This window comes from Triturus cristatus, chromosome 6 (genome assembly GCF_964204655.1).
Source record: "Triturus cristatus chromosome 6, aTriCri1.1, whole genome shotgun sequence".
NCBI classification, from domain to species: domain Eukaryota; kingdom Metazoa; phylum Chordata; class Amphibia; order Caudata; family Salamandridae; genus Triturus; species Triturus cristatus.
Genome location: NC_140589.1, coordinates 1,148,773,968 through 1,148,799,749, shown reverse-complemented (window position 1 = coordinate 1,148,799,749; position 25,782 = coordinate 1,148,773,968). Strand labels below are relative to the sequence as shown.

Below are 25,782 nucleotides of genomic sequence, written 5' to 3'. Positions count from 1 at the left end.
GATTTCAAAGCGCCTACTGGCGCTGGATTGGCTGCGCGGCTCCGGCCGCAACAGAAACCAGCAGGAAAGAACCTGATGGCGGGACTTGAGGTGATATATATTGAGTGGATGAGCAGGTCTTTGCAGGCCTTCCAGGAGTAAAAATTGACAATCTCCTGGTGGATCGTTCTCTGCATAAATGTAAGCTTTGCACTGACGAAAAGCAGCCCCCACAATGCTTGCATGATTATTCCACCAGGGACAAAGCTGCTACAGTTGCATTGTATCTGTCAGGTAGTCATATGGGCTTCGATATACACATTCAGAAAACTTTACTGCCTCAACAGGTCTGTTGAGGGTGGAGGTTTCCACACTCGGACCTCCAGGTCATTTTGGTCTGAGCCCGTTCACAGACCCCCACTTTCATAAAGTGAGAAATCTGTGATTAGAAGTATTCATCAGAAGAACAGGTTACTTATCTTTGTTAATGATCTTTATGGTGAATTCTCTACCTGCAGATTCCTCACTGACCCTCCGACGTCCTATTTTGTGAACTGGACTCTTTTCTATCTAAAAGCTTTGCAACCTAGATATCTGCACTCTTGTCATAACAATCCTTTACGGGCCCGGTCTGATGGCTCGGACAGCAAGGAAAGCAACTGATGTCGACATGCACAGGCTACGCTTGCAGGCTGCTCTTCTTGTCTTTTCTAGAACGGAATGACTTTAGCATGGAGCTGCACAACGTGACCTAGCGGTGTTCAGGATAACTGTTCTGAAAGTTTCTGGGTACAGTCTGATGTCTGAAGATAGGTCACAAGGTTAGGAATCTGCAGTAAGATAAAAAAAAATCCACCAAAAAGATTGTTACCGAATGTAAGTTGTTAGTCTTGTTAGATTTTAACAGTGAAAGTGTTCTTAACACCAAAATATATTCTACTTTTACTCCCGGTTTATTGTTCAAAATTATATCGTAAAAAGAAATGCAGATGAATACCGATGAATGTAGTTACTTTGCAAAGAGAACTCGTTATCTTATTGGTAGGCTTGTTTAAATTGAGATGTTGCATCTCTATAAATGAGATTTTGCTTTGTTTGCCTTTCAGATCAGTACTTGATTTTTGGTGCAGAGGAAGGTATTTATACGTTGAATCTGAATGAGCTTCATGAAACCTCAATGGAACAGGTACATTTGATATCATCCTTTTTGCAATTCATATTCTTTTGAAGTTATTGAACATTGACATGTTTGCGGTTTTGCAACATCTTCAATGGAAAAAAATTAAACTATTTCCTGCAAAGTCACCATTGAACAACAGGCCCGCAAACTTCCTTTTTCAGTAAATGACCTCCTTAATACGTCTGAAAGTTACCACCATTTAACATATCTGTGTCATGCATTCCCCCTTTTGGAGTCCGGTATCTGAATTGAAAGTGTACTTCCGAATGATTTGCTTGTTCAACACCTTATATGTGGGTCATTTACATTCTAGTGGAAATTATTTTTTGGTAACCAGAGCTGATCTTGAGACAAGTATGACTCAGTAAATTCCAAGATATTTTTTGTCCTTCCGGGACCTGCAGAAGATTGAATTTTGAGGTGATGGGTTCCCTTCTGCATTTTTGTGCAAAATCAATTTTGCAGTCTGAATTTTTTTATAAACCGTTACACAGTCACATGCTGTGCACTATCCTGCAATCTATTGGTAATATCTGGTAGTTATAATACATTTTTCTTTGTATTTTAAATAAAAAGATTAATTTTTGGGATCCGTGCCTCGCTGTAGTTGAACCCTTTTGTGATTTAGATAGTAAACCAAGAGCACCCAGTAATTTCAGATTCTCCAGTATTTGGGGTGTCTTTAATAGATTCACATGCCTGAATCATTCCCCGTCGTCGGAGTGGGAGTCCCACGGTACATACAAATGTAATAACCATGCATAAAATAACCAAAAAACTTTGGTAACCTGAAACCAGGAAGTAAAGTAGCCTTAGCTACAAGGAAAAAGACTTCCACACCTTTGACTATAACAGTCATTATATACAGTCCAAACTGCAGCCAATCAGGCGACCGCACTCACCAGAATGTTCTCCTCAGAGGCTCAGGCTCTCAGATTTTCTACCGCATGTCATGTGAAGGGAGTCTCCCTGAGCTCTGCTCAGTACTTCAGTTTTTTTGCTGATTTGTGCTTACTTCAAGATGTCAACTTCTAAGAGGTCTGTCTTTAGGCCTTGTGAGTCCTGTGGAAAGATCCGGCTATTCTCTGAAGATCCTCACAAGAAGTGTATCTACTGCCTCTATCCGGAACATGAGGTGAGGGATTGTAAGATCTGCAGGACCTTCCCTCAGAAAACCCTCAGGGATAGAGAAGGGCGCCTACTTCTGTGGCTACAGAAGATTAAGGACAAGGATAACCCTTTATCTGAGGTAGAAAGTGCAGCCTCTGGGTCCCCTGTATCCTCCAGAAAGAGGATGGCTGAAGAAGAATTATCTTCTCCTGGGGCGAAGGTGTTGAGGAAAGTTCAGCCTGCTAAGGGCTCTGGCCAGTCTTCTTCTACTTCTTCAAAGAAGGCTTCTCAGGAAAGTCTCTGGCACCTAAAAGATTTCCTGACAAAGATTTACCTCAGGTAAAAATGCCGTTGTTGATGGCGTCGTCGACGGCTCCTTCGTCGACGATTATCATAGTCGACGCTACATCAACGTCGACGGTTACATTCTCGTCTCCGAGACCGAAGATGATTATGACGTCCGCTTCGTCTCCGCTGACGCTGGTCTCCGTCGCTCAGACCCATCTCGTCGACGAAGGAGGTGTCATCTCTCGTCTCCGCTCCGACTGACTCGTCGACGGCAAAACTTTCCTCGTCGACGAAAGTTGCCTCGTCGTAGTCTACCTCTTCGTCGACGAAGATTGCCTCGTTGACGGCTAACATCTCGTCGACGAAAGTTGCCTCATCGTCGAAGACTGCTTCCTCATCATCGCACATCTTATTGCCGCCCCCGCCTTCGTCGACGCCCCCGTCGGCGGCGTACTCGTCGACGTCTCTCCTATCTTCCTGCACAGATTTGCAGGTTTGGACTGCAACATCAGCGTCGGCTTCATCCATCCAGCCTTCGACAGCGGCTTCTCTTCTGCAACGTCGTGGCTCCTCTTTGGAAGCCCTATCACCATTGAAGCTGCCGATGATGACAGATTCCGCACTGCAAGGAGTCCATCAGAACTATTTATTAAATATCAGGATGACGACCAGGAGGAAGATCCAGGTACTGAGCCTCAACCTCCACCTCCTGTCTCAGTTCCCTCAGCACAAATGCCTTTAGAACTACTTAACAATTTACAGAATATGTTGCAGGACTATTATCGGCGCTTTCCTCCTTCGGAATCGGCGGAGTCTCTTCCATCGACGCCTATGCCAAGAGTTCCCATACCCTCCTTCCAATCTCCCAGACCACCTTCTCCACTGCCATCTCGTCATTCCCATGACGCAAATACAACTGATGATGACAGGGAAGAGGGAGAGGTGGATGACCATTCAGTGCTGTCGGAGTGGGACGAATATCAAATCCAAACTCCGTCACCGACTGCTCCGGCTCCCGTGGACTCTCCTCTGGTGGATATCGGAAGTTTTCATCTTCTTATGGAGAGGGCAACAAAGAGATTTCTTATTCCAATGGAAGCAAAAAGAGATGACTGCTTTCTTTAGGATTTTAAGGACCAAACGGGAAAACGGATCAGAACAATTCCAATAATAGATTTTATCTGGAAAGAAGGCTTAATCATGGCGACACCAAATTCTCTCCCAGCAGTCTTGCCTCGGTTGGACAAAAAATATAAAGCACCAAGCGACACACCGGCATGTCTCATCGGCCAGCCTAAAGCCGACTGTCATCGCCCAAGCGACGCAGAGACGGTCCAGAAACCCCTCGTCTCCTATATCAGCTCCACCTGATAGGGATGGCAGACGATTGGAGGCAATTGGGAAAAAGGTTTCCACGATGGCTGCGACGACGGTTTGGGCTGCAAACTCCCTAGCCATATTAGGGAGATACGATCGTCAAATGTGGTCCGACATCTCCCCCTACATTAATATGCTGCCGGAGCCTTCAAAGTCCGAGGCCTTGAAGATCTTACAGGAGGGGTAATATAACTCGGCTGAAATCATCGACGCAGCCGTGGATGTGGCATCCACTGGATTTAGACAATTGGCGGGTGCAGCAGTATTGAGGAGACCAGGTTGGCTAAAATCAACATCTTTCCGTCAAGAGGTCCAAACAAAGATTATCGATATGCCATTCGACGGAGAGTCTCTGTTCGGACAACATGTTGATGAGGCCCTTCAGGCTATTAAAAAAGATACAGAGACGGCGAGGTCTCTTGGTAGCCTGCAGTTTCGAAAGTCGTCGTTCCGTGGTGCCAAAGGACGTGGATCCTTCACCAACAGGGGAGGATATAATCAACAACGTTCTTATCAATCCACCCAATCTAATCAAAGATTCCAACACTACAGGCAGCAATCTTATGGACAGCGAAGTAATTCCTATTCGCAGTCAAGAAAGAAGCAATCCTTTTGTGGACGAGAGTCCAATAAAAAACTATGAGGTCAGCCAACTGCCACCATTTCTGCCGTTACCCCATACAAGAATTGGAGGAAGAATTTCCCACTTATATTCGAACTGGTCCAAAATTACTACAGACAAGTGGGTTTTGGATATAGTAGCCAGAGGCCATGCTCTGGAATTCACAAAGATTCCCCCAAACTCTCCTCCCAAGGGTCCACCCCCTGCTCATCTCAAAGAGCTTTTTTTCCGAAATAAATCCGATGATCCGGAAGGGGGCAATCGAAAAAGTCCCTCTGTTACAAAGAGGAACAGGATTTTATTCGAGATTTTTCCTCATCCGAAAAAAGCTGGGAGAATGGCGCCCTATTCTCGACCTTCGCGCCCTCAACAAATTCTTTAAAAAGCTGTCCTTCCGAATGTTAACACTTCAAGAAATTCTACAATTACTTTCGGCGGGGGATCACATGGCCACTCTAGACCTCCAGGACGCTTATTTTCATGTGCCGATCCTTCGCAGACACAGAAAATGTCTACGGTTCAGAGTGGCTGGCAGAGACTTTCAATTCAGAGTCCTTCCTTTTGGACTCCGTTCAGCACCCCGGGTATTTACAAAGGTGATAGCGCCTGTCACCGCACACCTTCGCCTGCAGGGCATTCAAATTTTCCCGTACTTAGAAGACTGCCTTATCAAGGCGAATTCTGTCAAAACAACATCCGAACATGTTCCGAAGTGCCTGCTACTTTTCCAGTCTCTGGGTCTTTCCATAAATTTCAAAAAGTCTCACCTGACTCCATCGCAAAGAACAACTTTTCTAGGAACAACTTTGGACACAAAACTGACCCTCGCCTTTGTCTCAAAAGAAAGACAAGTCAAGATCTGCAACCTCGCGCACTCATTGCTGTCAAAAGAGTGCGTTTCAGTTCGTTTGTACAAGTCCTTCCTGGGAATGATTTCTTCCTGCATTCCTCTGATTCCCAACTGCCGTTACAGAATGAGGCCACTGCAGGAGGAGCTCAACCTTCAATGGCTCCAGATTTCGGGATCGTTCGAGGACATCGTTCGCATCACTCTTCGGATCCAGGAAGCCTTTCATTGGTGGAGCAAGATAAAGAACTTGAAGGAAGGATGTGCATTTCTAGTCGAAATGCCGGATTTTACCATAACCACAGATGCTTCCCTCGAAGGATGGGGGGGTGCACCTTCTTGGGATGACAGTCAACGGCAGGTGGACTCTGGAACAAAAAAGGTGGCATATCAACGTTCTAGAGTTACGATCCATATTCTCGGCTCTAAAATCCTTTCGAACCATCATCAAAGGAACATCCAAACTAATACGAACGGACAATACGACAAGTATGCATTACTTGATCAAACAAGGCATACAAAGTCAGCCCTGTTATCTCTGCAAGCTCAAGAGATGTGGGATTGAGCGATTCGTCACAAAATCAGCCTTCATGTCCCAGGAGTCACCAAAGTTCTGGCGGATTCCCTCAGCAGATCCACAAAATCAAACCACGAGTGGGTACTGCACCAACCATCCCTAAACAGGGTGTTTAAAAAATGGGGGCATCCCGATCTAGACCTCTTTGCAACCAGCCAGAACCGCAAATGCCCATTCTTTGCAAGTTGGGTGCCCCATAAAGATTCGCTCGGAAATGCGCTTTTGATGAATTGGTCACAAATATATACCTTCGCTTTTCCACCCATTCCGTTGATTCCACGAGTTCTACGCAAGATCAAGAAACAACCTTGCCGCATGATACTCATTGCTCCCAGATGGCCTCGCCAGTGCTGGTTTACGGAACTTCTCCTCCTCTTGGAGTGCGAGCCCATCCAGTTCCGGCCAATTCCGACCCTTCTGACCCTCCAGAATAGACAAATTTTTCATCCGGACCCAGCATCGATGAGATTAGCGGCATGGCTCCTCAATACCTTGAATTTGCACACCTAGATATTCCTCCAGACTGTCAGGAGGTTTTAGGTAATGCTTGAGCACCTGCTACGATTAAAACTTACAAACTGAAATGGAAGAGGTTTTACATGTGATGTCAGTCTGCCAATATCCACCCTATTCAGGCAAGACCAGAACAAATTCTACCATTCTTTCTACAATTGGCGAAATCTGGCCTCTCCCATTCTACTCTAAAGGTGTTCTTGGCGGCAATTTCAAGGTTTCGGCAGGATGGTGTTAACTCTCTTTATTCAGATAGTCATTCAACAATTCTTTAAGGGGTTGTACCGGATGTTCCCCCATCCGACGTCCAACTCCTTCTTGGCACCTTAATATAGTGCTTACACAACTAATGCAGCACGCTTTCGAAATTTAACGTACAGAAATGTATTTTTCAGTAAAAAATATGGCAGCGTGTGTCTACCAGTCGCTGGGTGCAAGATGCCTGCTGTGTGTAAATGCGACACTTTGAAATGGCAGATAATTCAACTGTAGAGTGAAATTAATGTTTATGTAATGTTTATATGTATTATGTAAAACGTATCACTTTAGTTTTCTCCCATGTCAAAGTTCTTTACATACAGAAGGCATTTTACTCCGAGTGGCTTGTAGACACGGTGCCATATTTATAACAGGAAAGTACAGTAATTTGTTTACATTTTAGGAATTTGAAGTGAAGAAGCATGCTTCATAAAACATCAGAAGTAAATTGGCTTAACTTAAAGTAGAGAAAAACAGTGTTTCATACAAGCATTTTTCTTCACTTAAAATTACTCCCATTTAAAAGAAAATGACCATTTTCAGTTATAAATATGACACTGTGTCTGCCAGCCAGTGGGAGCAAAGATGCCTACTGTTTGTAAATTAAAAAAGAACAAATGATGGATGTAATGCTGAACAATGCAAACATTCAACCTCCACTCAAAAAGATCTGGGTTTAATCTATCATCTTTTTGCTCACCAGGCCACCCCAGTTCGGACCCAGCCATATGCAAATCTGTCTTGATTAGTTATATATCACTGTCTTTTTAACTGACACAGGATATTTGCAAATGTTTTTCCACCAATTCTATGTTTCCAGTGATTTCACAAGTAGCTCACAAAATCTAACAACCATGGATGACCTGTATTATCAATGAACCCACCTGGTCAAGGCAAGACTGGATGTCACGCAGTGAATATTTTTTCCTTTCTGTGCAGAAAATTGGCCCATCGCTCCCCAGTCTCTCTTCCAAGAGTGCAGTCGACATTTCAGCCTAGCTTTCTCTTGCATGTGGAGAAACACTGGAAAACGAGTCTCTCCTCATAGTGTCAATGATGCAAGCTTTATTTTTGGTCTTGAAAAATATATTTCTGAAAGAGTCTTCTAGACACAGATTCCTCAACTTTTGAATATTCCCCAGGTGTCAGACTGGATCCAGAGGGTTTTCTGTAGTACCTCTGCGCTCCGGTAAGTGGAGCCTTGTGCCTCAGCACTGACTCCAATCCACTCAGGAAATGACTTGCAGGGCCTTTACAGGCTCCACTCTTGCGCGCTGATGTCATTTCCTTTCTTTTGGCATCTCAAGATGCAGATCGGAGTTCCCTTCTTCATCTCTTTGAGTCTCGTACTTCAAAATTTGACCAGTGTGCAAGGGCTGTCATCCCTCAAAGCTACAGGCTTCAAGTCCTATTGGGGCTGTCGCAAAGAGATGTCTGGGACGGAGCTGCACAAGGTATGCTTATGGTGCCAGTGGTCGAGCCACAACTCAAAGGCCTGCTCCGATGACCTAAAGGCCTTCACTGAACGTGAGGCAAAACTCTAATTCGCCAAACATAAGAAGACTTTGCATTGGAGTCTATCAAAGTCCTGGACCGTGTACAAAGTTCATTCCCGATCTTGTTCCCGTTCCAAGAGTCGTCGGAGCATCTCAATCTTCAGGTAAATCAAAAAAGAAACACAAGAATTCGAAGTGAGAAGCTGCTCCCTTGTGCCGCTCACATTCGCCTGAGCAGTCGCTGGGGAGGTGCTGATGTTGTCAAACCAGCAATTGAAGTTGACTGATTTAGGAGCCAATCCTGCGACTAGTGCCAGCACAACCAGAGTTTTTGGGGCTGAATGACGCACAACGGCAAATCAAAGAGTTCCAGAGCGGCCATGCTTCAGCTCTTCAGATTCCTTCAGACTCCCTGTGGCACGCCGCAAGGCTGTCCATTTGGAATACTGCCGCTGGGCTTGCCGTCCGCGCAAGTTGGACACTTTGAGCATGTTTTGCCTCCGGTTCCACTTTTGGACCGGAGACTTGTTTGCCCCATACCCATACCCAATCTGACGATGACTGGGGAGGAAAATCCAATTGTACTCTGTCGTTGAGCCAGAGTTGGTTGGACCTTCAGATGACATTGCATCCTAATTCGACTGAGGCTCCACTTTCTCTTTTGGACATTGCTATTCCTTGAGGGAGACTGCCCACTTTTCACGCCCTTGTTGGCTCTGATTCAGATGATTATGACCGGAGAAATGCAGTTCACTCAGCCCTATACTAGCTTCCTACGCTGTTTATGCATAGGGTGGCTGAAGGTCTTGACCTCATTCTTCCCTCCATGGAGGCCAACACAAATTTTCTGACTGAGGTCTTACAACCTGGACAGACTTCTACTGAGCCTCTCCACCCTTTTAACGAGGCATGTATGGAGACTTTATTTATTAGGGGATTGGGCCAAACCTTGCTCTTGGCCCTCTGTCTGCCGACCACCTGCCAAGCTTCATCGTCCTGCTCCTGGTGAAACTGTTTTTCTCCCACAGCATCCTTCACCAGACAGCCTTTGTAGTTCAGGCCTCCACAAGTTGGTCTAATCCAAATACGTTTCTTTTGACTCCTCTTGACAGCTAATCTAAATGTGTGGAAATGTTTGGCAAGAGGGATTTTTTTTTCAAACTGATGAGGCCTTTGCTCTGTCAATGCCAACTGCTTGTTGAGCATTTACTACCATGGCCTTTCGAATATTGTGGCTTAAGTCCTCCCAGATGTTTCTGATAACCTTCGCCCTCTCTTGGCCGAGGCAATTCAAGAAGATAGTGATGTAGCTAAGTTCACAATACGTTGTTGCGTGGAATCCACCAATTCCTATCAGAACCAGTGCTGCAGTTTGCCGCCATGCATGGCTGCACTCTACTGAGTTCTCTAGCGACTTCCAGTACTTACTAATAGACATACCTTTTTGGGGACAAAGATGACTCTGCCCTCCCAGCGGTTTAAAGAGAGCAGGGCTATGACTTGCTATCTGAAAGAGACTATTAGTTATGGATTCCTTACCTTAGAATTACCCCCAGGCGTCAGACTGGATTCCGAGAATTTTTCTTCAGCAGTGCCACTGCTCATCAGGTGGCATCGGTCGACTCCCCCCTTGTTGTTGACATTGTGATCGCCAGAATGACGTTGCGGTATCTACTTAGATGCTGCCCCTGCACGCTGATGTCCGTTCTTTTTTCCCCACCAGCCAGCGATGATCCGGAGAGAGCGGTACCTCTAGTCAGTTTTTGACTGTCTTTTTTCGACCTTTGGCGACATCTTTTTCGAGTCGTTCGACTCCTGGTGCACAGGGATGTCACATCAGCGGCCCGGCTTCAAACCTTGTGGGTTGTGTCACAAGTTGATGTCAGTTACGGATCCGCACCTTGTGTGTTTGTGGTGCTTGGATCGCGACCACAACCCGAAGTCGTGCTCCGACTGTCGGGCCATGAATCCGAAGTCTTTATGGAGCGGTCCCGAAAGCTTCTGGAGGCCCGGCTGTCGGCTTTGCGCTGCTCGAGGTCCTGGTTGAGAGGGAGGTCGCGGGACCCGTCGCTAAGTCACCACCATCACTCCTCTTCAAAGTCTTCGTCTTCAGGTAAGTTGAAGCACAAAAAGCAGGTGAAGAAGCACCGTCGTTCTTCGCGTTCTCCCCGTCCGTCAGCCGACGCGACGTGGGATGCGGAAGGTAGTTGTCCGCCTCCGCCCGCGGAGCTTGTTGGGTCGGCTCCGAGCTTCCCTCCCTTCCCGGGAGCTGGAGCGACCCCTGCTCAACTTTGTAGTTTTTACGAAGCCCTCCACTCCATCTTTGGGCAGCCCTTCTCTGCCGGCGCGCCTTCGGGCCCTGCAGACTTGGCTGGGGTTCTAGGCCTTCGATGCCTTCGATGCCTTCTGCCCCAGGGATCCAGGCATGGATCCGGATCGGCGCTGGTCGACCTTACGACACCCTGTAGGAAATTGGCTCTATATATACTACACCAAAATGAGGTATAGTGTGTATAGAGTCCAGGTGACCCCAGAGGTAGGCAGAGGTTAAAGTTAGATAGAACCTTACTTTCTATTTGGGGTAGTGTGGTCGAGCAGTAAGGCAGTATCAGTGGACAGTGTTAAGCATTTGATGTATACACTCAGTCAGCAAATGAATTCACACACTCAAGAACTGAACTCTAGGCCAATTGTTTTTGTATAAAAAAAATATTCAGTTTTATTTTTAGAACCAAGCAAGCCTGGCACAGGTAAGCATTAAATACTTTACAGTAATAAGTTGCTGAATGTAGAACAGTTTGAAAATGCAATAGGAATTGTAGTTTGTTTGATTTACAGGGGATGCAGTAGGTTGCAATACTTAGCAAATCCAGTACATTGAAATTAATAGGCTTTTTCAGTAAATTACAGGCAAGTTACTTTTTACGTAACTTTTCTAACTGAGTGCTGGATACCTAGATTCAGCACTGGAACATTTCCTGCAAACAGGTAAGTAAATACGTTTTGGTTATTCGTGCGATTTTTAAAGAATATTTTTTGATTTCAAAACTCCACACTTAGAAACTTTTTGGAAGAAAATTGTCAATGTTATCCTATGGAGGAAAAACAGGGTATCGTTTCACAGGTAAGTTATCGACTGGAGTGTTAAGGTTCTGAGGTCAGACTCCGGGGTCTCCCAGGGTCAGTGATGCACTCTTGTTGCACCCTCAGCGGCACTAGGGCGGATGGGTGCCCAATGTTATCCAGTGCTGGATAGGGGGCCTCCGGTTGGTGGCTGGTGGCAAGCAGGCCACTTGGTTGTGGGAGCAAAGCTCCTAGGGTTTAGGTCAGGGCAAATGGGGAAACAAAGTCGCACAAAAGGTGCACCCTCAGCGGCACAAGGGCGGCCGGGTGCAGGGTGCTGTTTCGCGGTCGGGTGCCCTGTTGTTTTCAATGGAGAACCTCTGGTTTGCAAAAGCACTGCAGGCAGGGAGACTAAGGACTTCTGGGTGCGACCACCACTTCGAGAGGTAAGTTGGGAAGTTAGGGATTGGTTAGGCACAGTCGGTTTGGGCACACAAGGCCATGGGGCGTCGGGTGCAGGGGTGCCTTTTGTTTTCGGAACTTCTTACTAGATTTAGGCTGCAGGCGTCGGCTGGAGGCTTGAGGCATGTCAGGGGTCGCCGGATCTCGGGTCAGGTTCGCCGGGGTGACTTCCTCGTGGTGTTTTTCCACTCGAGCTCGGATCGGGTTCGGCGGGTGCAGAGTTGGCTGGATTCTTGGTCTCCGGCTGCTGCCAGAGGTTGCAGTTGAACAAAATCGGTGTTGACGGGAGAAGCAGTCTTTGGAAGTGAAGGCAGGCAGATCCTCGGGGATTTTTGAGGTTGCTGGCTGCAGGACACACCGGGATTTCGCAGGAGCAGGTTTGAGGGGAGACAGGCCTGTAGGGCTTGGGCCAAGTCAGTGGGCATCTTCCTCTTGTTTGCTGGCTGCACGGCTGTTCAGTCCTTCTTCTTCTTTTCTTCTTGTTGTTTCTGGATCTAAGGAAGCAAGGTTCAGGGTGCCCCCTAAATACTAGATTTAGGGGTGTTACAGGTAGGTAGAGGGTAGGGACCAATGGATCTCTTCCCTGGGGTGGATACACCCCCTATTGTGCCACCCTCCAGTGGGAGGAGGTCACAAGCCTGTCCCTGGTTGGTTGGGTCCCCCCATCCTCAAGATGGCAGGGATTCAGAGTTGTGTTTCACCTCGCCTCTCCCACCTGAGGGGTGGAGTTGAGAGGTGGGCACACACCTCTTCCTCACTTGTTTTTCCCGCTGGTTCTCCTGCCCAAAGTGAGGGGCAGAACCAGTGGGGACCAGATGCTGAAAGCATCAAGTGGTCTGGGGAAGCTCACAAAGGCGGCATGCCTTTGAAGCTTTCCCTTCGTGAACCCTGCCCATCCTGGGGGAGGAGACTTGGCACCACGTACCAGGACGTGCATTATTTCAGGCCCCCGAGAGCAGAAGGCTCTCGACACAGGGGTCCAGAAACGTGTCTGTTGATGGCAGCTTAAGCAGCCACTCAGTCGGGACACTAGAGGTGGATTCGTTTTCAGGGGGCATCTCTGAGATGCCCTCTGTGTGCGTTTTTCATTAAATCTCACACTGACATCAGTGTGGGTTTAATGTGCTGAGAAGTTTGGTACCAAACTTCTCAGTTTTCATTGTAGCCATTATGGTGCTGTGGAGTTCGTAATGACAAACTCCCAGCACCATGTACTCTTAATGGCAGCACTGCACTTACAATGTCTAAGAATTGACTTACACACTGTAGGGGTACAGGGCTCATGCACCTGTACCCTCACCACTGGTATAGTGCACCCAACTAGAGGGGTGACTGTTCTACGCCAGGGACAGGGACAGAAATGTGTGCCATGTTGACTCTTCACTTTGCAGGCTGCGTGTTTTGGTGCTGAACAAAGGCAAGTGTGTGAGTGTAGTGGTACAGGACCTCTAAGGGTGGCACAATAAGTGCTGCATCCCTTAGTGGCCTTCTCTGGCCACAGTGCCCTGGGTACCGGTGGTACCATTTACCTGGGGATGACCTGTGGCCAGAGATGGCAACTGGGTTTGTTTTGGGTAAAGAACAAAGGCCCTGGGAACCGGATTGGCAGGGACCCAGAGCACACCAAGTAAAAGTGCATCAGTAGTCTGGCAAAAAGTGTGGGGTTACTGCAACAGAAACCCACTGCTCAAGGCATATGAGCTACAGAATTCACACTTTGTGCATAGATCGCCATCTGGTGTTGGACTTGGATGCTTGCACCTTGTTGTCTTGGAAGAAGTCTTTTGTAGTCACGAGGTAGGTGACTCCTCCCTTGGACGATAGTGCGCATGGGCATCGACTGCATCCTCAGACTGTTTTTTTCCGCCATCGGGTTCGGATGTAAGTTCAGCGCTTCGGTACCGTGTTATCCAAACCTTTTTGACGCACAAATCATCACAAACTCAACAGTATTGTTTTCGTTCACGTGCCTTTCGACGGTCTAACTCAAATACTCTATTCCGGTCGTCAACGTGGGCCGCTGGGCCTATCGACGCCGTTTGGGCCCACGGCTAATAGAAACGACTCCATTCAAAAAATGCACCCAGTGTTGAGCTAAATTCCTACACAGCGACCAACACCAGGTCTGCAACCTCTATCTCTCGCCCGAGGAGAAAACTTGCCAAGCCTGCGCCTCCTTCCCGTCCAAGAAGACTATCCGTGATCGCCGGACCCGATGACACGTTATGGTGCAACAGGCTGCACCGGTTCCAGAAGACCTCTTCGATGAAGGCCCCGATGTTCCGGAGGCAGAGGATTCGGAGGAGCTGGGCATCGTTTCCGAGGCACACGACTCTGACGACCACATCACTCCAGTGAGTACAATTGCCCCTGCCATGACCCCACCCGATAAAAAGAAGGCTCCGGTCAAGACTTTGTCTGCAGACCCCAGTCGCGACTGAAACAAAGCTTCAGAAGCCCCGGGTCTGGCTCCGAAGACAAAAGAAAAGTCTTCCGGTGGTTGGGACCGAGCAAGCCGCATGTCAGTGCCCCACAGACACCATCGGCACCGAAGTCGGGAGCACATCCTACTCCCGCAGTCTCCAAAGAGTCCTCAGCACCGAAAGAACAAAAGGCCTCGGATCCGAAACCAAAACACTCTGAACCTAAAAAGATTTCCGACTCTACACCGACGCCGAAGGATCCAAAAACCCCTTTAAAGGCTCCAGAGCAGAAATCTAAATCCCGCTCGGGACAAAAAAAATCGACCCCGAAAGCGACTATCGAAGAGGAAGAACTTTTTCTGCCGGATCCCATCGATCCGAAACTAAAAACTTTAGAAGTGGAGCCTAAGACAGGCCATATTGTCAGCATTCCACACAAGAAGAGGAAATTTGACACCCCACACATCCCTGAGGTGCCTGTGACGAAAAGAGACTGTGCAACTTCACTCTTAAGACCCTCTTCTCCTATTCTTCCTACTAAGCCTTCCTCTCCTCCAAAGTCTCCCATACTTCCCCCATATTCACCACCACCACAGGATGATGATGATTCAGGGGGTGGGGGAGGCAACAATGACCCTTTTACTGACCCTGATGATGACAGACATACCACAGGACACATGGGATGACTATGATGACCCAGTAGATCCTCAAGACCTTCCGGATCCTGATGCATACCCAACAAAGCCATCTCTCCCAGATGACAATATTGTCTTTTGTCAGCTCATTGATAGTTCTGTCCAGTACCAAGGTGTTCAAATGCATTCCGACTCCACAGAGGAAGACTTCCTAATAAACAGTTTTGCACAGTCACAAAAGACGGTACAAACTTTACCCATGTTAAAAGGCGTCATTAAACATGCCCCAGAGATATTCAAAGACCCTGTAAGGGCTAGAATTCTCAATCCTCGGATTGATAAAAAATATAAACCCGCCCCTAATGATCCCACCTACATAAAGGGCCCACTTCCCTTAGACTCCCTGGTAGTGACCAATGCTAGAAAGCGTGCAAACACTCGGACCTCCGGTGATGCTCCACCTCCAGACAAAGAGTCTAAATTACTAGATACTTCGGGCAAATGAGTTGTCACCCAGGCAGCTAATCACTGGAGTATAGCTAATGCGCAGACATTACTTGCCAGGTACGATCGGGCTCATTACGACGAGCTTGAAACCCTAATGCAGCATTTGCCTGACCAATATAAAGCCAAAGCTAATGATTTGATTCAGGAGGGCAAGTTAATAACAAATGCATCAATTAAGTGTGCCCTCAATGCAGCAGACACCGCATTTAGATTCATCAACACTAGTGTGTTACTAAGAAGACATGCCTAGCTGCGCATTTCTGGGTTCAAACAAGAAGTGCAGCCTACTATCCTCAATCAGCCGTTCAATCACTAACAGCTTTTTGGCCCAGCTGTGGATACAGCTTTAGAAAAAATGAAAAATGACACAGACTGCTAAATCCATGGGAGCATTACAGCCTCCACTTACACGAGGCTCCTTTCGGCGCTCCTTTTATAAAGGCAAAAAGAACTATTGATGGACAGAATGCAGAACAATGTCATACATTCACCCCAGTACAGAGATCTGGGCCTAAATCCATTGTTTTTATGCTCACCATTCCATTCCAGTTTGGACCCAGCCATATGCAAATCAGTCTTGACCCTATGCCCAATGGGAACAGTCCAGCCCAAACTGCCAGGCCATGTCCTCCCTGGACTGGAAACAAGCATCCTAGGACCGGTTTCGGGGTTTCACCCTTCTTCAGCCAGGAAAGCTTGATTCCAGTGGCATGGAGAGCACGGGACTCACGTCTGAGCATACCCGTCCCAGGATGCTTGTTTCCGGTCCAGGGAAGATGTGGTTTAGCAGTTCGGGCTGGACTGTTCCCATGAGGCACAGAGTCAGACTGATTTGCATATGGCCATGTCTGAACTGGGGTGGTGGAGTGAGCTAAAGAATGATGATGGATTAAACCCAGATCAGTTGACTGGGGGTGAGTGTTTGATTTGCTCAAACACTCAGTCCATCATCCCCTTTGGTATCGCTTTGTTCGCCCTAAGTTGGCAGGGTATGCCCAGACGTGGGTCCCTTGCTCACTTTGCCACTGGATTCAAGATAGCCTGGCTGATGAGGGTTATGAACCTGAAACCGGTCCCAGGATGCTTGTTTCCGGTCCAGGGAAGACGTGGCTTGACAGTTTGGGCTGGAATGTTCCCATGAGGCACAGGGTCAGACTGATTTGCATATGGCCATGTCTGAACTGGGGTGGTGGAGTGAGCTAAAGAATGATGATGGACTAAACCCAGATCAGTTGACTGGGGGCGAGTGTTTGATTTGCTCAAACGCTCCGTCCATCATCCCCTTTGGTATTCCTTTTATAAAGGAGCATCCAAAAACATCAGTACAGACACTGCTTCTTCCTCCTATAAAAACCGCACACAAACATCCCCCAACAAGGGATATTTTAGAGGTGGGTACAGGGGAAATAACAACAAAGGTAGAGGCTGCGGTAACAACAACACTCACGCCTCTCCCACTAATAAACAGTGAATTCCTGCCACTCCCTCCAGACCATTCCACTCCGGTTTGAGGGAGACTCTCACAGTTCCTACCTGTCTGGAATTCCATCACTACAGACAAGTGGGTAAGACAAATTATCCAGTATAGTTACTGCCTGGAACTTACTGCAACTCCCCCCAACATACCGCCCAAACAACTTCTGATGTCCACGGAACATCTGACACTCCTGAAACAGGAAGTTCTCTCACTGCTTCAAAAGCATGCAATAGAACTAGTTCCCTTACAGCATTAAGGAACAGGAGTTTACTCCCTGTATTGCCTCATCCCCAAAAAAGACGGTACTCTAAGACTAATACTGGACCTCAGACCTCTCAATCTTTACATACAGTCAGATCATTTTCACATGATCACTCTTCGACAAGTCCTTCCGCTGCTTCAACAAGGCAACTTCCTTGTCACACTAGACCTCAAGGACGCCTACATATTCCCATACACCCTGCTCACAGGTAATATCGAAGGTTAACAGTGGACGGCCAACACGATCAGTTCAAAGTTCTCCCATTCGGGGTGACCATAGCACCTAGAGTGTTCACAAAGTGCCTTGCGGTAGTAGCAAAGCACTTGCGAAGGCAGCAAATCCATGTATTTCCATACCTCGACGACTGGCTGAAAATAGCCCAGTCATACGACCAATGTATTCACCACACTTATCAAACTATTCAGCTGCTACACAGCTTGAGGTTCACGTTCAGTACCTGGTAGCAACAATAAACACTTCCAAAGCTCTAACATACACCAGGATAGCCAGTATGTAAACCCTCATCACCAAATTTCAGCCCCAACACTCTCTTCCAGCCCGAGTGTTTATGCAACTGAAAGGATTGGTGGCCTCTTGCATTTTCATTGTACCTCACGCAAGACTTCGAATGCGCCCTTTACAGGAATGCTTAGCACGTCAGTGGAACCAGGCTCAAGGTCAACTTACAGATCTGGGGTCGGTGGACAGCCGCACACATCGCTCTCTGCAGTGGTGGAACACTCAAAACCTTTCCAGACGGCGGCCGGTCCTAGAGCCAGTTCCGCAGATAGTGCTAACAGCGGACGCATCACTCACAGGCTGGGGAGCCCATCTCCTAAACCACACTATTTAGGGCAAGTGGACCACTCAACAAAAACAGCTCCACATCAACAACCTAGAATTACTAGCAATATGTCTAGCGCTAAAGTCATTCAAATTACCTCTCCTCCACAAAACTGTTCTAGTCCGCACCGACAATGACAGCAATGTATTACATACAAAAACAAGGAGGAACACACTCGTTGCAGTGGTGTCAACTGGCACAAAGCATATGGAGATGGGCCATTCCACAAAACATATATCTTCTGGCAGAACATCTTACAGGAGTGAACAATCAGATTACTGATCTATTGAGGAGTCAGACTCCGCAGATACACGAATGAGAACTTCAACTGCAAGTTCTGCAACCCTTTTTCCATATGTGGGGCCACCCAGACATAAATCTGTTCGCCACACACGCAAATGCAAAATGCCCAACCTTCGCCGCCAGCTACCCACACCCGTTGCCCAAGGGTAATGCGATATGGATGAACTGCTCAGGAAGATTTGCGTACGCTTTTCCGCCACTCCCACTCATTCCGCTACTAGTATGCAAGCTCAAACAGCAGTCTCTCAAGATGATCCTGGTTGCTCCCACATGGGCAAGGCAACCATGGTTCACAACACTACTTGAACTCTCAGTAGTTCCACACCAAAAACTACGTCTCTCCCCAAGGCTGCTCACGCAGAACCATGGAGAGGTAAGGCACCCAGAACCAGCACACCTGAATCTTGCAATCTGGCTCCTGAAATCCTAGAGTTCGGTAACCTCAACCTTCCACCCGACTGTATGAACATTATTAAAGAAGCCAGACGCCCCACTACAAGAGCTTGCTATGCAGCTAAATGGAAAAGATTCGTCATTTACTGCTGTAACAACAAAATTGACCCTCTAGATGCTTCAATTCAAAACATAATTTGCTATTTGCTGCACCTACAAAGATGCAATCTGGCATACTCCTCTATAAGCCTACATCTGGCTGCCCTTGCCGCCTACCTACAAAACAGAAAACATTTGTCATTGTTTAGAGTACCTGCTATCCAAGCCTTTATGGAAGGCCTTAAAAGGATAATTCCACCCAGGCTGCCACCTTCTCCGGTGTGGTACAAAAGGGGGTGGTGATGGACGGAGCATCAGAACCAATCAAACACTCACAGCCAGTCAAGAGATCTGGGTTTGATCCATCACCGTTCTTTAGCCCACTCTGCCACCCCAGTTCAGACATGGCCATATGCAAATCAGTCTGACCCTGTGCCTCATGGGAACAGTCCAGCCCGAACTGCCAAGCCATGCCTTCCCTGGACCGGAAACAAGCTTCCTAGGACCGGTTTCTGGCATTTCAGCCGTCTTCAGCCAGGCTTGCTTGAATCCAGTGGCAAAGTGAGCAAGGGACTCACGTCTGAGCATACCCTGCCAATTTATGGCGAACAAAGTGGTACAAAAGGGGGTGGTGATGGACGGAGCATCAGAACCTTCTCCGGTGTGGAACCTAAAAATTGGTTCTAGAAACCGTGCAGTTTCTGGCTTATCCTCCCGAACAGCGAGTCCTGGATATTCGTGCTATGATTCCGATCTTTCAGCCTCTATCCTGGGTTTCGCTCCGAATGACCCTGAGGCTGTTGGGCCTCATGGCCTCCTGCTTCTTGCTGGTTGACTATGCCAGGTGGCATATGCGGGCTCTGCAAGGGAACCTGAATTTCCAGTGGGCACAGTATCAGGGGAATCTTTCCGATTGCCTCCAGATCTCGGAGTGCACTGCACACCAATTGCAGTGGTGGCTAATGAACCAGGATTGGGTCAACGGCAGATCCCTCTCCCTTCCCCAACTAGAGTTAAAGGTGGTGACAGATGCATCACTTCTGGGGTGGGGTGGCCACATGGGGGAGATCAGAGGCCTTTGGTCTCCGGCGGAGTCCTGGTACCACATCAGCCTTCTGGAGCCCCGGGCGATTTGTCTAGCACTGAAGGCATTCCTTCTTTCTGTCAAAGGAAGAGTAGTGCAGGTGTTCACGGACAACTCCACCGCCATGTGGTATTGGAACAAACAGGGCGGGGTGGTGTTGTGGACCCTCTGTCAGAAGGCACTTCGTCTCTGGAAGTGGCTGGAGCATCAGGGCATGTCCCTGGTGGTTCAACACCTGGCGAGTTCCCTGAACACCAGGGTGGACAAACTCAGCCGCCAGTGCATGATGGATCACGAATGGCGTCTTCACTCAGAGGTGGTGCAAGGTCTCTTTCAGCAGTGGGGAGAGCCTTGGGTAGATCTATTCACCACTGAAGAGAATGCACAAGGTCAGCATTTCTGCGCGTTGTGATTTCCAAGGCGGAACTCGCTCGGCGACGTTTCGTCGCGAGTGGTGGTGCGGTCTTCTATGCGCCTTTCTGCCTATACCACTTCTGCCCAGAGTGCTGAAGAAGATCAAGCACGACCGGGCCCAAGTCATTCTTGTGACTCCGGACTGGGCACGAAGAGTCTGGTATCCCGAGCTCTTGAACATGGTCATCGATCCTTCGATGAGACTTCCTCTTAGGGAGGATCTTCTGTCGCAGCAGCAGGGGATGGCCCTGCACTCGAACCTGTCCAATCTCTACCTCCTTGCGTGGAGATTGAGTGGAGACAGTTGACCTCTTTCTACCGTCCTCCCGAACTCTGTAACGTTACCTTGGCAGCCAGGCGTCCATCCACCAAAATGGTATACGCCTGTAGAGGGAACAAATTTGTGGCATGGTGCACAGCAAAGGCTATGGATCCCCTTTCTCCCCCTCTTTCAGAGGTTCTCCTCTTCAATCTTTAATTGGCCCAGCAGGGCTCTGGTCTGGGCACTATTAAAGGTTATCTTTCTACCATTTCGGCCTTACTTCGCCTACCTGATCAACCGCCTTTTTTCAAGTCCCATATTGTAAATCGTTTCCTTAAGGGCATTACTCACCTGTTTCCTCCTATTCCTTTCGTAATGCCCCAGTGGGACTTGAATCTTGCTCTGACCTACCTTATGTGCGCTCCTTTTGAGCCGGTACATAATTGTCCTCTCAGACTATTGACACTCAAAACTGCCTTTTTGGTTCCATCACCTCTCCTCGCAGGGTGAGTGAGCTTCAGGCTCTTTCTTCTAAACCTCCTTTCCTGGCTGTTCATCCGGACAAGGTTGTCCTTCACACTAGTCACTCTTTTTTTCCCCCAAAGTGGTTACCTCTTTTCACATAGGACAAACCACCCCTTTGCCCACCGTCTTTCCCCCCCAGCATCTTTCTAAAGAGGAGGAGAGGCTCCACCATGTGGATCCAAACCGTGTGCTTTTTATTTTATCTGGATCGGACAAGACAATTCCGGGTGGATGATCAGCTTTTTGTTGGCTATGTGGGCGCCAAGCAAGGTTGGGTCGTGCAAAAATGAACCATCTCGCAATGGGTCGTTCTTTGCATTAAAATGTGTTATTCCTTAGTGAAAAAGGAACCTCCAGTAGGGTTGTGCCCACTCCACCAGGGTGATGGCATCCACTGCTGCTTTGGGACATGGAGTCCCCCTTCATGACATCTGCCAGGCAGCTACGTGGGCTACTTTGCACAACTTCACTAAACATTACTGCTTGGACAGATACGGCTTCTTTGGCCGCTCCATTCTCCTGGACTTTCTGGTGTGAACTTGGTTTCGCAAACCCACCTCTGGGGTTGGTATTGCTGGGGTATCTATACTAAGGTAAGGAATATATAGCTGATAGTCTCTTTCAGATGAATAATTTACTTACCTTCGGTAACAATATATCTGTAAGAGACATATATTAGTTATGGATTCCTTACCGCCCCACCCATCCTCCCCGTTCTGCAAACTGACTTCTAGAGTAAGAGACTCCCTTTCAGGGCCCTAGTTTTGTGCACTAATGGTCAGTGTCTTGCATGGCTCTGCGCTTCTGGCGTGGATTTTCATGTAAAGTACTGATGTCAAGCCACAGGGGCGGCATCTTAAGTAGATACCGCAACGTCATTCCGGTGATCACGACACCAACGATGAACGTGGAGTCGACGAATGCCAGGGGTACTGGTAAAGAAAAAAATTCCGGATCCAGTTTGACGCCTGGGGGTAATTCTAAGGTAAGGAATCCATAACTAATATATGTCTCTTACAGATATATCATTACCGAAGTTAAGTAACTTTTTCATCTGGGCCTCTCCGCACCTCCTTGCCAACAGCACCAGTTTTAGCGCTCCTTGTTTTAGACGAGGCACTCCTTACAACCAGCATGTACAACTTCCTCAGGGAATCCAGCTATTGACAGGTCCCACGTGGCCATGGTTGAAGTGCCACCCAGTACACCAACCTCACTTTATTCCCCCCGCTGACCCACCTGACAAACCTCTTTAGCGTGTCCTTGAGAGAGCACAGCCACCTGGTGGGAGGCAGAAAGTGATGGTTCTTTTCGGGTTAGCACATATCATCTCAGACAAGTGAGTCCTGTAGATAGTTCACAGAGGGTATGCTCTCCCATTCCTTTCTTCCCTGTCACCTTCCCCAGCGACTGAAGGAGGGCCATCTCAATTTTGTGGCCGGAACTACAAGCCCTTTCGTCCAAAAAGGCTATTAAGATGGTGCCAGCATCAGATGTAGGATATGATTACTATTCCAGCTAATTTCTTGGGCCCAGGAAGGACAAAGGCCTATATTACACCCGCACCCTGTCAACGCCTTCCTCCAAAAGAAAAAGTTTGCTCAGGCTGTCTTTGATCCTGGAGAATGGATGGTGGCATTGGACCTGCAGAATGCCTATTTTCATATTTCCATCCTGTCGGCGCTACATGCGGTTCGTGGTGGGACTGGAGCATTTCCAGTTTTCCCTTCTTTGGTCTCACCAGTGTCCCGTGGGTGTTCACGAAAGTGATGACACTGGTGAAAGCTCATCTTTGCGGTACCAGTCTTCCCCTACCTTGATGACTGGCTGTGGAAGGTGGGTTCAACTCAGGCAATTGTCAACCACCTCTAGACTTCTGGCACACTTCCTGTCCTCTTTGGGGTTCACTATCAATGTGCCACAGTCACACCAGACTCCTTCTCAGATGCTCTCCTTTGTCTGAGCCATCCTGAACACAGTTTGATTTTGCGCCTATTCCCTAGGAAAGAGAGTCCAAGGCATTCAGGCTATGATCCTGATCTTTCAGCCTCGATCCTGGATATCAGTGAGGCTGCTAGGAATGATGGCCTCCTGTATCCTGCTTGCTGAGCATGCCAGGTGGCATATGCAGGCTCTGCAGTGGGATCTGAAGTCCCAGTTGGCCCAACATCAAGGGGACCGCTCCGAAACCTTTCAGATTTTGGAGGAGACTGCATACGATCTCCAGTGGTAGTTACTGGACCGTGATTGGGTCAGCGGCCGACCCGTCTCCCTTCCCCACACAGAGCTGATAGTGGTGACAAGTGCATTGCTTCTGGGTTGGGGCAGCCATTTGGAAGAGGTGGAGATGAGAGGCCTCTGGTCGAGTCCCAGCTCCACATGAACCTTTCAGAGCTGAGGGCCGTCCATTGCCACTACCACCATGCCGTACTGCAACAAACAGGGCAGATTGGGGTCACAGACCCTGTGCCTGGGGACTTGGCAGGAAATGGCAGGAGCACCAAGGAATTGTATTAGTGGTGAACTATCTGGCAGGATCCTTGAGTGCGAGGGCAGACGAGCTCAGCCGTCAGCACCTACTGAATCACGTATGGCAGTTACATCTGGTGCAAGTTATCTTCTGCGAATGAGCAGAACAATGGCTTGATCTGTTCACCACTGTTGAGAGTGCACAATGTCAGTACTTCTGCACGTTAGAGTATTCAAAGAGTCTCTCACAGAGAAATGTTCCGCCTGGAGTAGGACTCAAGATTCCTGTATACCTTTCCGCTGATACCACTCATTCCCAGTTCTCAAAAAGATATGGACCGCCCTGGCCAAAGTCATCCTATTGGCGCCGGATTGGACACGGAGAGTATGGTATCCAGAACTCCGGGGCTTTAGCATTTGTCCCCTGATCAGGCTGCCCGCCCGGCAGGACCTGCTGTCCCTGCAACAGGGCAAGATTCTGCACCCGGGCCTTCACAATCTTCAACTTTATGCTTGAAGATTGCAAGCACCTTAACTGAACACCTTCGATCTTCCCTGGAAGTGGTTTATGTCATCTAGCAGCAAGGTGTCCCTCAACAAAGACTGTATATGCCTGTAGTTAGGACAAATTTGTGGCTTGGTTTTGTACTCGCCAGATATACCCTCTCCAGCCCACATTGTCTGATGTTCTGTTGTTTGTTCTGGCTTTGCTTTAGGCACAGTTAAGGATTATATCTTGGCCCGTTTGACCTTCTTGGGGTTGCTAAATCAGCCATCATTGTTTAAGTCACAGGTTGTGATGCGTTATTTGAAAGGGCTATAACATATGTGTTCAAGGCATGTGACCTGTAGATCATATGCTTTGCATAAGTCTGCAATCTAGTGTTTGGTCTGGAAGTTTGCATTTTGTTTTTTCTTCAAAGAAGTCTTTTCCAGTCACGAGGTAGGTGACTCATCCTTTCGGTGATAGGGCGCATGGGCATCGACTCCACTGTTGGATTGTTTTATTTCCGCCATCAGGTTCTGACGTAAATTGCTGTGCTCCGGTTCGACACAGTTTCTCAGGTTCCCCTTGGTGCGCAATCCACTACTCTTGACGGTATTGTTTCTCCATCGCGTTTCCCATTCTACCCGTATCGTTCAAAAAATATTAGATCGGAAAAATCTTGGTCGACCATTGTGCAGTTGATGGAACGGAATCTATTTAAATTCTGTCCCGGGTGTCGCGCTAAATATCCTCGCACCAACTTGCACGAAGGGTGCAACTTGTGTCTCTCCCGGGAACACAACGAACAGGACTGCGACGCGTGCCTATCTTTTTGATCAAAGAAGACACTCCATGATCCTCGGGCTCAATTTCAGGAAATGTGCCAATGAAGCGGCTCCGCTCCAGATCTTTTTGGAGAAGATTCTAAAGAAATCATCGACGCCCAACGAGCTGAAGAGGAAGAGGAACCCATTTCCTTGTCAGACGTCAAATTGGACATGGAAGACGATGTTCCGCAGGGTCACCGTACCGTGAGTACTAATACTCCCCTGCCCCAAACCATGCCCAAGAAAAAGGCTCCGGGCCCCTCTATGCCTTAGGGCCAAGGTCGGCACCAAGAACATGTTTCCAATGCCCCGCCTTTAGGCTCTGCACCGAAACACCAACCAAAGCCTTCTGGCTCGGGACCGAGTCCGCCCCAGAACAGAAATCTTAGGCATAGAAATCCAAACATGTCGATGCCGAAAAATCTTTGGATCCGAACACTTCGGCATCAAAACATTCCACTCTGAAAATATCGGTGCCGAAAGACAAAATAGCTCCTCCCCCATCCAAGGAGCCTTTTTTGGACGTTCCGCCTTTCAACACGGACCCGAAAGAGAAAGAACTTGTCATCAATCCTAAGACTGGTCATATTCATGTACATTTGCCAGCTAAACGGAAACCAGAGATGGAGGAAGCTTACCACATTCCCCTTAAAAGGAAAGATGGGGCTACTAATCCTTCTCCTCCTCCTCTTTCCCCACTTGACCCTAACTTACTCATTACTCCTACATATTCACCACAACCACAGTCACCTGACCAGCAAGGTGACGAGGATGGGGATGACAATGCACCGTATGACAATGATCCCGAAGCATTGGATGATTATAATACAGATCTTAACATTGACAACGACCCGGATCTATATCCTACAAAACCATCTCCACCTGACGACAATGTAGGGTTTATAGAATTAATTAATAGGGCTGCTCAGTATCACGCGGTTCAAATTCACAGAGAAACTATGGCGGAGGATTTTCTCTTTGAGACCTTAAGTTCTTCTC

At 48.0% G+C, this 25,782-nt stretch overlaps 1 protein-coding gene across 8 annotated transcripts in view; it reads left to right on the top strand.

The window, feature by feature from the left end:
* Positions 1-25,782, top strand: part of MAP4K3 (mitogen-activated protein kinase kinase kinase kinase 3) — a 1,115,786-nt gene that overhangs the window by 607,783 nt on the left and 482,221 nt on the right. For all 8 annotated transcript variants that reach the window (XM_085612074.1, XM_085612073.1, XM_085612071.1 and 5 more), the window contains one exon: positions 1,086-1,165. In XM_085612074.1, the coding sequence (XP_085468200.1) occupies positions 1,086-1,165 (80 nt within the window). The remainder of the gene's footprint in view (positions 1-1,085; positions 1,166-25,782) is intronic.